General features: G+C 37.3%; 1 protein-coding gene across 1 annotated transcript in view; it reads right to left on the reverse strand.

The window, feature by feature from the left end:
• Window positions 1-16,041: 16,041 nt before the first annotated feature.
• The window catches only part of LOC124615632 (activating signal cointegrator 1), a 115,696-nt gene continuing 115,451 nt past the window's right edge, over window positions 16,042-16,286 (reverse strand). The window contains exon 12 of the mRNA XM_047143640.1: window positions 16,042-16,281. Within this exon, the coding sequence (XP_046999596.1) occupies window positions 16,193-16,281 (89 nt within the window). The 3' untranslated portion in view covers window positions 16,042-16,192. The remainder of the gene's footprint in view (window positions 16,282-16,286) is intronic.

Raw genomic sequence — 16,286 nt, forward strand, 5'->3', positions numbered from 1 at the left:
CTGCCATCCCTTCCGCATCTAAAATCCCTCCCACACAGCCTAGCCAAATGCGAACAATATATGTGCCTTATATGCTGAAGGCCTCACAAAGGCCTTCACAAACAAACAATCTCCCCCCCCCCCCCTCCTCCCCCAATTTTTAATTTCATTATTTTCTTTACCTGTAATGGAACTGACAATGACTAAATCTAACACAGCTCAAGTATTTAATTTCAGGACAACCTTTGTCTCCAGTTTTTATTAATTTTTTTTTTCAGTTTTGAATACTCACCAATGCTGAAAACACGGAAAAATTAAATATATATAAAATTAAGACAGAACAGGACAATCTTTTTTTCTGAAACAAGTTAAAATATTTTATGGTGAAATCTTTTAGTTGTCAAATGACTACACTCACAAGTATAAGCTTTATGCACATATAGTTTTGCAGAGAATAGATTCAGCTTTATCATACAGTATTCTTTTAAAAGTAGTTTAGTATGCATTTTTTTGGCTCAGTCATCAGTGTTTTGATTCATGATAATTCTAACACTAACTCAGTGCAGTGCTGGGTGGGCAGATATCAATACAACTGAGGTCACTGATAATGACTTATGATGAAGTGTAGATCATATCATATACTACCACAGCCACATTACTGTGCAGTTAATCATGATATTCCTGAATTTCAAATCTATTACAATTGAACTGCATCAGAAATGCTACTACATTCTTTCCAGATGATTGATCAGAAAATTTTCGACACTTCTGAATGTAGTCATGCATTCAACAGTCTTGCAAAACAACTCCCATTTGCAACATGTTTGTCGAAGGCTACAGCCCCTTTGAACTCTGAAGACTAATAAAAATGTTATATGGTCGTCTACCTTGTGATGTCTCTCATTACTTCATACTCTTTCTTTTCTTTTAAATTCATTATTTTTCTGAATGAATATGCATGAATTACTACATTTAGCAAGCAGTAGGGCCCAAGGATGATACTAGGCACCAGCCTGAGGCATTTTAAGAACCAATGCATTATTGAGAACTACATTTCTTTCTGATCTCCCCACAACATTAGAGAATGTATGGAGAACTATTCAGCTATAAACTGAACCAAGATCTGCAACATAAGTAAATCACTGGAAAAGCATGCCATATTCAAAGCAAAAAAGTGAGCAGCTCAGCACTATTGTGCACATTCAGAGCAGCACAGAGCACTTGTTTTCGCATACTTGAATGTTGTTTTCCACACATGAAGTATCAGCATGAGTTGTATTATCAGCAATGGTAAATATTTTATGGGAGGTGGTATTACAGACTAACTCAAATAAAACATTCGATAACAGGTACCCAATTTTTCCTAGTATAATAATGTTTCAGTGACTTGTGTAGCCCATCCAACTACTAACACTACCCGATGTTGCTTAACTTTAGTGATCAGCGAGAACCAGTGCATTCAATGTGACGTGGTCGATGGCTATTTCACTGTTACAAAGATACATCTGCTAAAATGTAACCCAGACATTTGCTCCCAGAATGTGTTCAGTAAAGGCAAATTACTTAAATTCGACGTTTACAGACTTCGCCTTTCAACCATCCTCAAAGGCAAAAATCTAAAGGTGTACGGCCCGTGGACCTCAGTGGCCAAGAAAACTGCCCATTTCTGCTGATCCACTGGCCGGAAGATGTCTCAGCAGAGATGTGAGAAATGACAAAGAATATAAAGTTATTACTTCCATCCTTCAGATGGGAACAGTGTAAGTAGGGTACAAACTTGGGAGTGCATGAAATACAGGCCTACTTAAGATGATTGTTAACTGTCTCCATTTGCTAAGAACCAAAGCTGATGTGCTCATAGGTAGTATCTAGCTTTCTAATTTTCCCCAAAATTGCAGTGAGCAACTACTGAAAATTGTCTACCAATGAATCACCAATTATTTTTATTGCATAAAAAGTCAGACATTCTCATTTTTCTTTTCATGCAATGCTTTCCTTGTTTCACAAACAATAGCATGCTTGCCATGTTTTCTCTTGCTCCCCTGTGCAGAAATGCTTTTTCAGAGATACAGTACAAGTTAATGGTACCTTTGTGAACTGATGATCTCTATCTGTACCTATAGAGGCCAGTGACCTCTATTCTTTAGGTACCAGTATAGGTTTCTTCAGCAGCATTCCATGAAATCCTATAGTCCTGCTGGGATCCTTCAACCCACAACATTTGGACAGTTCGTACAAATGCGACACCAGCAGTAGATAAGGCTTTATTCATCAAAGAGCAGCAACAACTTTGCAGATGGTAAACTCAACAATGGGGTGATGAATGCACAAAACATGATTGTTAGCAGGCCATTCAAACCCCTACCATTGTCAGGGTCACAATGCACGCGCATTGGTCTATCATAGAAAGGTGAATGAGCCTCGTGCAAGAGTATCTGAATGTTTATTTGTCACAGAAATCTGCAGCGTTAAACAAGGAGTAACGTCCCTAGCTACTAACATTTTGAACCCCACCCTTCTTCCCCCCTTGTCTTTCCTGCACCTTTAAGCAAATTATATGATAAGGAATGTTTCTTTTTATTAAGAGATTTTTATAAATACCGGTAGTTGGAGTTATATATTCTACTGTTAGCAATATCACCAATGTAGGTAACAATTTGAATTTTATTTGGCCTTAAAAGAAAGCTACCACTGCATTTTTTGTCCTGAAATTATTTTCAACATTTTGTTGCAGGAGAGATGGGTGGCTTTCAAAAGGCTCAACAACTAGCTGTTTTCCTAAAGATAATTGTAATGACACTTATACAACGGAAAACATCTCAAAAGAAGTTAGTCCAGTCAGTACTTCTACAAGTAATCAAACCAGGGCAGTTAATACAATACTAGGAAGTAAGATGAAAATTATGTATGACTTCTTCATTCAAAGCATAATGAACTCTTATGATTAAAAAGTGTTTATGGTTCACAACACAAAAACAGTGAATGTAAAAGCAACTGACATTTCTTACTTAGTCAGCCGTCAGATAGATCATGGTGAAGCTTACTAAATTGTGGTAAATGTTACTAAATATTTTGCTAAGGAGAAGATAAAATGTATGATTAGTGAAAAATCATTTACAGTATTACATCCCATTTTTAAATGACACAAGTCAAGCACATATGAGATATAGCGACCAATATAAAGAAATAACTTACTTTTGGTCTCAAATTATTCAAAGTTTCATTACAAGTAGATGAATCCAATGCTGTAACTGGACTCACAGTATTAATTATAATAGCACCAGTTAGGTACTCCAAACTAAAACACATTACAGGAGGATCTTCTTTAACACAAATGCCTACTAACACGTATTACTCAAGTTTCAATATTTGGTGCCGTAAATTATATTTTAACAGCATAACATACCATGGACAACAACACTGATCTCTCTACTGATGGAGTAAAGGCCACTAGTGGTTTGATTAACAGGGCTTTACAGCTTATTCAAAATTTCACTGTAAACTGTTGTAGTAGCCTCTGTGTGATCCATAGCCAGGCAACTGCTCCAAGACAATTATCCCTTTGTTATGTGTATGATCCTAATGAGTTCATCAAAATCATTAAGTTCACACAATCTTGAAAACTAAATAATCATTCATACCAAGCCACCAAACCCTCCACCCATGATACTTTAAAGAGTCAAACTCCCATGTATAAAACAACTTCAAATATCTACTTACTTTATAAATGAGTTAATATGTACAGCATTTGATGTTAGGCGTGTGAGTGAGAAAACCAAATGATGGAAAATCCAGAATGGAATAATGACAATATCAAGAAAAAGATAGAGTGCTACTCAGCAATACACAGTGTAGATGGTTGAGTCACAGACTGGCACAACAAAAAGGACTACTAAACACCTAAGCTTGTTTAGCAGTCTTTTTGTTGTGCCTATCTCTGACTCAACATCTCCACTATATGTTACATGAGAAAACCTGTGAAAAAGGTTTGAGGTTTAAGTTTGTTGGAAGTCAAGTGCTCTTACTATCAAACACTGGATGAGTATAATTTGGGTAATTTGCACTCCATTTTAAGTAAAAGCTAGTGTTTCGCACATCTCAATGTTCATGATCTCACATCTGAAATTTGTGTTGTGCAATGATATAATTTTTCAAGTGTATTCAATCATATATGGTTACTATCAGCAAAATGTTTTGCCAATAGAGCTTGTAGTAAAGAAGTAATAAAATGAAAACATCTATCTCGTATGAGCCAGTCCGGTACTGATAGGCAAAGATCTGCAGCTGTACTCCAGGCTGTGCTACCCAGCATTTCACTTGGAGGCGGCCAAGTCGCATGTGTCAGGATAAAGGATCACAGCGGCCCAGTTGAGGGAGGATTTTCTGAGTGGCCCTTCCACCGGTGTTCACTAGCAGTGCCTTCTCTGGCTTGTCAGTAGTAGTTGTCTCCGTTCAAGGGAGGGGCTGTGCAGCGTCACTTTGGCTGATTGACAAGTAGTTGTCGTTTGATAGTCAACACAGTGCACCATGGAGGAGACTGGTCATGGTAGACATAGTGCATGATTGGCAAATAAGGTCCATTAACACATATGTTATTTGTAAGTGACTATATGGGTCAAACATAGCTGCCATGCACTGCCTCTACTGATTGCAGATTGTAGATGCTTCCTGATACATGACTGATGGATTTTTATGGCAGAGAAGTAGCAACATTTCAGTGCATGAAATGGTGAGCATTATGCTAGCTGTAAACAGTTTTGTCTTGCGTTGGGAGAAGTGGCTCACTTATTTGCTTGACGTTGCAGTGCGAGAAGTGGCTCACTTACTTACTTGATGTTGCAGCGTGCGACTTTGCCTACCGGTTTTTTATATTCCACATGGATAGGAATTTTGTCTACATTTTAAGAATTACACATGAATCACTGTGTTTCATTACATAGTTTTGTTTAGTGTAATGTTTTAAATTGGAGGCTCACTTATTCTAGTGCAAGCTATACCAAAAGTCCCACTAACCCCCTTTAACTGCGTATTAATAGCTTTTTCTTGTTGCAGGTGATACTGATTTGTGAGAAGAATGGCTGATGAATCCAATTACACCCTGGAACAACTAATTGTTATGAGTACCTGGGTTTGTGAACTATCTCACACTGGGAAAACACTGAGAGAGATTCAAAATGATTTCACCGTTAGATGTAATATGGCAGCACCACCGAAACCAACAATATTACGTCGGGAGAAGACACTGTTTGAAACTGGTTCCATAAACGGGAGACCACGTTCTAGAAGACTGAGAAGAAGAGCAGATGTGCGGATATTGCAGCATCGGTGGAACGTTCACCAAAAAAGCCGCTACACAAGCGATCACAGGAACATTCACTGAAAAAGCCACTACACAAGCGATCACAGGAAATGAACATCCCATTAACAACTTTACGGTGACATATGCAAAGTGATTTAAACTTAAAACCATTCAGACCCTCATTTGGAAATGAATTGAGTGACTAAGAGATTCAACATGACCCCTGTGCGCGATTTTTAAGAAGCTCCTCGAGAAAAAATTGACTAATAAAAATTACAAACTTTTTACTGGCATAAAGTATCTACCTGAAACATTAGCATTATACAAGTTAACAAATAGGAATAAGAAACAGTAAAATATACCCAAACAGTACCAAGCGGCCGCCATGTCATTCTTAGCCCACAAGCACACTGGATGCGGATATAGAGGCGCATATGGTCAGCACACCACTCTCCCAGATGAATGTCAGTTTAAGAGACTGGAGCCACTACCTCTCAATCAAGTTGCTCCTCAGTTTGCCTCACGGTGGCTGAGTGCACCACAATTGCCAACAGCACTCGGCAGACCGAATTGTCACACATCCAAGCTTAATTTTGGGATCTGACGGGAATCAGAGTTTCCACTGCGGCAAGGCTGTTGGCAAACAAAAAGAAATGGTTTACATTAATTTTTATCTTCATTACCTTTAAGCCTGTCATCTGGGGTATCACAATTTTTAATCATCACTATCATCCCAGTAAAACAGTTGTTTTTGCCGAATACATATCGGATTTTGCTTCTATACTGACGTGAGACTATTAAAATCTTTCTTGCTTCCAAACATATCGTCTGCTGACCTCTCTCATTGGCTGCATAGAAACAGCAGTTGACACACTCCACGGTACTGGCCCCTATCTACACTTTTACCGTCTCCTGCGGAAATGTGTACTATTTCATTTTATATCTTCCTGTAATTCATTTATATGATGTAGGAATTGCCACAAGTGTAAATAACTTGCAAGGTACACATAATATGAACATAATAATAGAATATCACTTATACAGCTATTTTCAATACATTTTTGAGAGTACATTTGTCATGAACATGTACATAAATGTTAAGACAATAATTTTACACGCATTCAAAGTACTCATCTATGTCAGCTTAAGTTCTGATCATTGTGCATGCCCAGAAACTTTGCAGATTGCACTCTCTCTATCTCTTCGTCACTCAGTTTTAATTGGAGGTTATTTCCTTGGTCTGCTTTGCCATACTGTATATAATTTGTTTGACTTAAAACACTTGACTTGTTTGCATTAAATCACTGTTGTATATATTTCAGGACTTTGTTGTGGTGGATAATTATTTTTTATCAACACTTTTAATTATGCTCGTGTCATCTGTGAACAACATAATTTTGATAGCAATATTTGGATTCTTTATGTCATTTATATAAAAGAATAATAAGGGACCAAGAAGACTGCCCTCCAGGACGCCTACTTCCACTTTTTTTTTTGCATCTGAAACCCACTTGACTTTCTGGTTATTGTGATCTGAGATGATTTCTACAACCTGAGTTCTGTTTGCAGGTAAGATTCAAACCGTTTCCAAACAGCTCCTCTTACTCCTACTGCCTCCATCTTGTTAAACAAAATTTGGTGATTTACTGCATTGACAGCTTTTGACAGATCTAAGTTAATTCCCACTACACATTTTTTACTGTCAAGATACCTGACAATCTCTTCAGTATAGGCACAGATGGCTGATTCTGTGCTGTGGCCTGAACGGAAGCCATTCAGTAGTTTGTATGCATCTAAGTAATTTATGAGCCTAATATTCATTGATGTCTCTAAGATTTTGGAAAATGTCTGGAGAAGGGAAATTGGTCAGTAATTTTCTACCTTATATGGTTCTCTTTTTTAAACACAGATCTAACCTCTGAGATTTTCAACCTCTGTGGAAACATCCCTTCATTGAATGACAAACTGGCAATATGCACTAGAGACTTTATAACTTGTTGGACAACTTTTTTAATTAGTGGCACAGGCACTTCATCAACACCTGCAGACATTTTTGGTTTTAGACTCTTTATCACGTTTAATATTTAATTTATTTTCGCGTATATGTCCAATTTTAAAGTCAATTCAAATGGATTCGGGCAAATTTTAGTTTAAACGTGGTATATATTTATGAAAGTCAAAGTACGTGGTATACTTCCCTTGATTGGCACCACAACGAAAATTGCTGTCCGCTCACCACTACCTATTCCCACACTCACCTGAGCTGGTATCATTTTACCCCTCCAAGTCCATAGGAGCCACCATTTTCAAATGGGGTATATTCACCATGTTACACCTTAAAACTCACAATTACTCCCTACATAATCATAGTAAATGTAAATGCTGCAAAAGTAACTTAAAATAGATGATTACTCACCTCAATAGTGAGAGACTGGAACGTGCTCCTCCTGGCAATTGCTTTGCTTGTTGATGAATTCGTCGATTAGATGTTACAGGTTCAGTACCCTTGCAATATCGGAATGGATGTTCAATAACGTTACATGATTTAACCTATTTTTCTTCATGGTGAAGTTTCCAGTCTACGGAGTGCGAGAAACAAACATTCTGCAGTACATAATATCTTGTTCTTTAGGGCTACACACTTGTTATTCTCTTCCCTACCACATTTTCAAACCTACCTAGTGTTAACATCGTGCTGTTTTACCACGTCCAACAAAATATCTCTATGAGTCAGTCTTACATAGACCCCTAGTGGAAATTGTCGCCGTAAAAAGAAGTAACGTGTAACTACTACCTTCTCTGCCTAATAAAATTGTTCTATTGTGACAAGGTGTGACATTGTTTTGGGCAGAAATCTGCTTTTAAAGCTGCTCACTGTTTGATCCACTACGTCAAAAAATAAAATTCGCAGCTTTTATTGAATATCTCATACATTATGCTTGTCACCATCTCCTAATATTAATGGCAAGTTTTTAAGGCGTGAAACAGTGAGAAGACTTAAACTGCAATGCATCACACTTTTCTTTAGCTTATTTGCAAAATGGTAAAATGTATCTGTACTTACGGCTCATACTGAAGACAAAACACCGTCTACATAATTACAAGCAAGGCTAAAATTCAATGAAACTTTTTGAAGTATTGCATTAAGTTTTTTTATTCTTTGCCAAAAACTAGCTTCTTTGTATTAAACCGTCCCAAATTTTTATAGCCACTTTGGAAATCCTTTTACTTTTGCACTAACATCATGCTTATCATTTAGAAATTGCAAAAGAGCTCCATATTTATTATCCATGCACCATCTCGTTTGACTGAACTGTCTTAAACGTTGACCTGCGTCAATGTCGTTAGAATCTGAAAGTAATTGTTTAAGATTTCAGATTTTTCCTTGCCTTTAGCCACGAATAAATGAAACCAAATCGTTTTGAGAAGTGACTGACATCTAATATTGGAATTTTATTACATGAGTCTTGAACAACAATTTCTTTTGTCCGGGACCATAGCTCTTGCAGACAACCGTTACAGTTTGATGCGCCGTCATACCATTGTTCACAAAATATTGCTAGAATATCTTAATTATATATCCTTCGCAGATTTAAGCAGGGTATCTGAATCGGTTGATGGGAGCACATAAAAACCACAAAATAACTCATAACAGCAAAATTTTGGTCTAATGCACAAGAGTCATATTATGTTTGTTACTGAATCAAAATTCTCTTAAGAGGCATGCTTACCAATGTTAAAATTTCATTAATTATGTCATCCACTTATAACCATTCTGATTAAGCCACAGTTTCAATTCGGGTACGTCCACGGAACATAATTTCAGAAGACTGACAAAATTAGAAGACTCATCAACATGACAACAGTGCATGCTATTAATTGTGTCTCGATGGGCAGGTGGAATATGCTGCAGGCGACTTTATGTCCACAATCACAGTTACAGCCATCCACCTCTACATCTGGAAACATCCATGCTGCTTTTCGGCAAGCTGGAATAGAGGATGTGGGCACACTTTAAAATAAACGATGCTTTCTTAGCTTTCCATTCTACTTTGTCTATTTTTGAACCCTGGGTGCCACAAGTTAAAAAGCGCTTAATGTTTCGTACCTTTTTATTAATTTTGTAGTTGTTGGAACCCTAATGCCATTAATTAAATTACTCAAAATTAAAAATAGTTCTAATTGTCGCTGAAGTATACTAAACATTTATTTACCTTCTCATATTCCCCCTTCTGTGCTTTATAAATCGCTTCATACGTTTCTGGAATTATTTTGTTGAATGCGCAATGTGATATTCGAGTGCTGTATTGTAAACTAGACTAGCTTTCTCATGTATCAAGAAATCGCAGTGTCACAGTTTGCCTGTCTTCTGCACATATAGCCGTTAACAAGAGTGTTTTGTTTTGTAATATGACAAGCCACTTTACTGAGCAAATACTGAAATACACTGTCATCCATTCATAAGTAACTCATATATTAAGATTTGACCTCCTCCAATAGCAGTTGAATACTTTTATCATCTCGACCTAACACCTAGGGCTTCATCCAAATGTGTTTCTGTTTTTTTTTTTTTTTTTTTCCGCCACATTTATTCCAATTACACACACAATGTAATTGTGGCACTAGCAACTGCAACGCCTAATAGCATGTTGTCGTCCGCCATCATGAAATTTGGCAAAAAATATGACGACAGTGTGATACCCCTTTGTAGAGCCACTTCATGTAACATAATCAACACCCTACTGTCATAAAAACAACGCCAGTAAGCAGTAATAATAATTTGTAGACAGATGATGTCTACCTACCACAACCCAAAAAGATCCACTACAGTAGCTGTAAGCAAAAGATAAGCTATCCTTGTCACCTGAACAAATTATTTTTCCAGTGGAAGACAAGCATAAAGTGCAGCATAAGGTACTACGAAAACCTGAAGCATTTAAAAGTGGAAATGCATACCATACACCACATTTGCAAACCACTTCATATTAACAGTATCACTACCCTACTGGCATAAACTAAGAGTAATAGTAGTTTGTAGACAACTAATGACAAACTACCACAAAAAAGATCCAGTACAGTAGATGTAAGCATATAAGATACATCACCTCTTCACTTGAATAAATTAATTTTTAAGATTATAATATATGCCAAAAATTTCCAATAAAGATATTGCCTGTTAATGTTTCGAATAAACATGTGATTTCAGTCCATCTATTCCGATCTATATCCCGATTGATATTTTCATCCTCAGAATGCCACAAACATATTCTTTCTTGGATTAAACTTATCAGTTTCTCACACTACATATTTCATGTGCGAGAACATCGGTCTGTTTGACCGAAGAAAAGAAACTGATTTGAATTTCACCGACTGCCGTCTGAAGTCTGTACGTTCGGGAGACAGTATCAGTTATTGTGTGACCGCACACGTATTGGCATACCGACTTGAAAAGATCGCCCGTCTCTGGCATATGTCGGTCGTCGGCCGAATCCACTGATATCGGAGCCATTGGGACCGCAGCGTAACTGTCAGTCGTCCCGCGATCTAGTGGCATCTGTCGGTATCATCTGCACGGCTGGTTTTGCAACTGCAATTGATTCTCGCGATAACAATTACCATCAGTTTAATATTTATTTCATATTTTAAACGTTTAGTTCTGGATTAATTTTCTTTCTTGGTTCATCCGCATGTTGCCATCATATTCGAAAGCTTATAAAAGATTTTAGTATTTTGACCCGGTATTCTAATGCGTGAACTGCGACTTAATTTCTCATTTGCAACCCACTTGGTAGATCATTACAATCTCTCATAAACAAATAAAATAACGACTTGCGTTCTGAATCAAGCAATGTGTTTTGAGGGCATTTTCGGCTTTCAGTACTACAGTTACTTACAAAGCACCATAAATGTTTGTATATATTATCCACATGTGTACGATAACTTTTGTTGCAAACCAATGGCAGTTTATAAGACGTAGATATTAATGCTGTGCATTCTTTCAGTTTCACAAAATTGCCATATTTTAAGCAGAGCTGTAGATTGTTGTGGATGCTATACTGTGTTCATCATAAGAATAAACCTGACGTAAACATTACACCTTGCATTCCCAGCATTTCCTTGAAACTCATTGGTTTTCGTTTCACATGGAACGGAAGCTGAGCTGTGTCCAGTACAGTCAACTACCATCATAAGAATACGTTTTATGCTGTGTTACACGCACAATAGGTTGGGTGATAATGCGGGACAACAGCTTGGACAGCATTGGCCAGTCAGCTGGTCCAGCTAAACTGCATTGATGTGAGCAGTTGCAGTTCAGACGTACAAATAGACCAACACAGAAACAATATGGCTTAGAATGTCATTCAGTTTTTCAAAAGAGTACGATATAGTGTTAGGCAAAACTCCAGCACTACAGCACTCTTCTTAGGTGAGAAGACAGAAAGCATAAAATGCTCTTGTTCTCATCTAACACAGTATTCTAATAACAAACAAGAACGATGAAAATTCCAAGCTTAACACAGGGTAATTTTTCTGAGTGAGCTGCGTGTGATACAAAAGCATACTATTGTTTAATACTGAAGCCAAAGAAGGTGTTAATTAGTTCTGGTAATCTCTCAGCTCCTTCCTTATCCGAATCCAAGAAATACAGTTCAGTTCTGGTACTGTCATCTGCTACGTTGATAACGAGTTGATCAACAACAGAAGCCACACAGGCGCCACATTTTCTCCTCTTCTTTTATGACATGCTGTTCTATATAGCGCCAGCATTCGGCAGTAACACGTGAAAAAGCTGTGTGCGTTAGTTCCAGTCGGTCTGGCAGCTTAACAGTCAATATTATTTCTCGCAACAAATCACTTAACTTGGCTACAGATCAGTTCTGTTGGGTTCATAATCAATTCTGTTGGGTTCATATTGTAATGGTACAGTGGCAAATTTAAAATTGCAGCATTTGTATGGGCTGCTTGATGCCATGAAAATGATTGTTTTTCATGCTTCTACTACACTTACCACTCTGATTTGTGTCCTCTGTTAACGATCTTTCATAAAATATCGATTATTAAGAATTTATATTTGAAATGAAAACAGGAATTTCACAGGTAATATGTAATTAGAAACAATGAGACGTGCACTATTCACAAAAATGACGACAAATTTTAAAATTACGAGACGTGGGCATTTCAAACTGAAGGAAGAAAAAGGATAACTAAGGCGATACTTGAACCAGCGATCCATGAACTACACCAGACTATCTGTCTACTACACTACCGATTCCGCTATACAACCAGTGTGTATTTACGCCTTGACACCATATAGTCCCTCGGAAAACTTGAACGCCGATTTTTTTCTGTACATTTATGTAAAACATTAACAACCACCCGCCCACAGCGTGACACTCAAGAGCACAACAGTACAAGGACTGTGACTACACACAATTTAATACATTACAATATCTTAAAGTTTCATGTAACGTAACTTAGTAATAAGGTATCTAATACATAAGTAGGACCTTCATCCAAGAACTTAACAACACCAGTATGCGTACACTATGGCTACTGAGAAATCATAGTGTTTGTGTTTGTTTAAATGTAGACCAGTGCTTTGAAGAAATGACTCTTGCACTAAGTGATGTGTGTCCACATCGCACAACTATATTCAGGTGGTCCAGAGAATTCAAAAGAGGATGCTGAGAGGACAGGAAGGCCTAAATCATCAGTTATGGAGGAAAACAATGATGCTGTGAGGAAAAAACCAGACGAAGAGATGCGAGTGACCTACAGGCAGATAGGGCTAAATGCACCAGCAATTCATTCGATTCTACATAATTTGCATGAACTTAGCTGTCTCTAGGTGCCACATGGACTGATAAAGAGCAGATGACACAATGTGTGACTTGGTGCTGGGAGATATTAAAGAAGTTTTCTAAGGGACAATCTCAGAATGTGAATAACATCGTGATAGGTGATGAGACTTGGCCTTTCTTTTATGACGTGCCGTCTAAGACTCAAAACAGAGTTTGGGTCTTTGAAGATGACATACCCATAGCCGTCAGAAAATCCCGATCAGTAAAGACAAAAAGATAGTTATTTTTTTCAAATCGAGTGAAATTGTGGAGCCTGTTGTTTTGGACACACAGAAGATAGTCACAGCTAAGTGGTACACTGGGCAGTGCCTGCCCAAAGTCATCCAATCTTTGAAGGACCTGCGACTGAAGTAGAAAATGGATGCTTGGTTCCTCCATCACGATAACACTCCAGCCTGCTGCACCAAAGTATGCACCGAATATTTACAGGGTTCAGGACTGAAACTTCTTGAGCACCCTCCTTACAGTCCAAACCTTGCCCCTTATGTCTTTGTACTGTTCCTGCATGTGAAAATGAAACTGAAAGGAATGCAGTTTTCAAGTGATGAGGATCTCCTGAGGGCTTGGGCAATTTATCTGTGTTTCCTCTGGGTTTCTAGCCACCCCCCTTCCATGTTCAAGTTGTGCCTAGTTGGCAATCTAGTTCAGTGGTATTAAAGCAACAGATCAATGTATGATGTTAAGTTTTACTAATGAACAGCGAAAATGTAGCAGGCAGTACACTTTTTTTCTTTTCACCATTTTGAGTTTTGTAAAGGTTTGAAATTATGTGTAACAACGTTTGGAAGTCTCAAATATTGGATGATGAAGTATGGGTAATTTGCACGCCACGTGTTATGCTTCCTTAAGACAAATGACACAATTTCTGACAGTAATAATTGTATTAAATCTTTAACATAAAATTATACCTCTTAAAGTGTAGATTATAACAGTATTATATATTTTAAAATTCTGTCATTAATTAAATGAAGCAATGAAAGTCAAATTTTTATTGTCCCTGGAAGCCATTACATGGGAGACCTGTAACTGAGATTTGGTTCCATATTAGCCATTTAGTAACACAGATACTATGTGACTAAATGAGAAGAGTACAGACATCTTATTTTTACATGCTGATGCTAGATGCTTATCTCGGAGGAAGATACTAACCCGTATTTTTGAAGTGAGTTACAATGTACTTGCTTTCTTTATAGAAAACAGTTCCTGATTGAAAGGTTGATTATTTGGTAGAAAGTATCTTCTTCAAATTACCTATTTCACTGAAATTTTTAAAGGGCAAATCGATTTAATTTAACTTTTCAAGGCAAACAAGTAAATTAATTTACTAATCATGAAAAAATTCATGCTTTCAAGAAAAAGATAGAATTTTGGACAATTTGAATGTGTTCCACTGAGTTTTGAAATGGGAGAGACGTTTATTGACAATGTTATTCTGTATTGGTACCCAATGAGGCATTTAACTAGCATTTTCCAAATTAACAGCAGATTAAATATCAAAATGAACTACATACTAAAAACCTATTTATTGTCAATACTTGCCTTTCAACTACGTCAACAGTATGAAACTTGTATTGAACTGACATCTAATTTATCGTCGCAAAAAAAAATTCATATCATTAACAAAATTATGCTGCAGTTTCGAAGATGAATATCCTCAATTGTCTCAAAAGCCCACATTGGTACTTACGCCATTTGCAACTACATATATGTTTCAATCCCCAATAAAGAAGAACAAATCTGGTTGTAGCACAATAAATATGTAATTATACAGCTAAGGTGGCTTCTATTATCATTAAAATTAGTTAGCTGACGTGCTCAACATGATAAAGATTATTTTCTTAATCATTGTTGACATGATATATATCTATAAATTTTAATTTACATTTATACAGGGTGAACATCAATAAAACCAATAACCAATAAACTGCAGGAATGCACTCCTGACTGGAAATTGAGGAAAAAAGGTCATGAACGTAAGTCCCGAAATGGAGGGTGTGCCTGCAACGACAACAAATCGCCCATGGCACATTACAGAGCTGCATTGCATCTATGGCATGTCACAACAGATGTTCAAAGTGGCCTCCATGGGATTGCAGGTGATAGGGACAGCAGCGGTTGTAATGCAGCACACACATAATCTTACTCTGGCTTGCACACCATGCTCGTGGGTCACTCACCTGGAGCAAGTTCTAGGACTTGTCTCAATATCCTGTAGAAACCAGTCCTCCAAATCTGACGTACACACAGTCCGCTGCCTCCTTGCACATTTGTATGTCTAAAAGGAGCCATGATCATAAAAACACCAAAAACGGACTTGAAAAGTTGTATGATGTGGTTGGTGTCTGTGAGGGTACTTGTTTCAGTACAGCCCTGCTGCCTCTCATCCGTTTCCATCTGCATGGCCATACAAAAACACCATCTTTGCTTGTTCCCGACATGAATACCGGACAATTTCGCTGTTTACAGTATGCTGCATCACTTACACAGGCTGCAACACACAAGGAACACATGGTACATGATCAGAGGAACTGTCATTCGCCAGCCATCTACTGGCAATGATGCATTTGCAAATACATGTTCCTAGAACCTTTTTTCCCTTAATTTCCAGTAAATAATGTGTTCATGCAGTTTGTCAGTTTTATTAACTTTCACTCTTGTATGACAGTAGCACACACTAGCAACATAAGAGTAGAGACTGATCTCATTATTGTGGCAGCACATTTCTTGAGGTAGCAATTTCTTAAAATGGGATCTGATGTTCATGTTTATTTGCCACTGATTTCATAATAATTAATATTATCAAATACATTATGCAACTAAAAAGTTATCTTCTCCTTGACATTTATATGCCTTTATTTATATGGTTTTTTAGGTACAAATTTAAATGCTTATACAAATCTGTCATCTGAACAAGCTTTATTCGCAATATGTACACCTTAGTAAAACAGAAACCTTCCACAAATTTCACTTCTTGTTCCTTCAGAAACAACATATACTTATATCACAAATAAATAATCACTAATTGTGCATTCAGAATGTTTCTCCTCAACATCTAGTCACATGAAGCACGTTCGGATTGGATCTTTTTCAGCCTCTGCAATGATTTCTGTGCCGCTTGGTGAATTTTTGGGTCCAACTTATCTGCA

This window comes from Schistocerca americana, chromosome 5, assembly GCF_021461395.2.
Source record: "Schistocerca americana isolate TAMUIC-IGC-003095 chromosome 5, iqSchAmer2.1, whole genome shotgun sequence".
Taxonomy (NCBI): domain Eukaryota; kingdom Metazoa; phylum Arthropoda; class Insecta; order Orthoptera; family Acrididae; genus Schistocerca; species Schistocerca americana.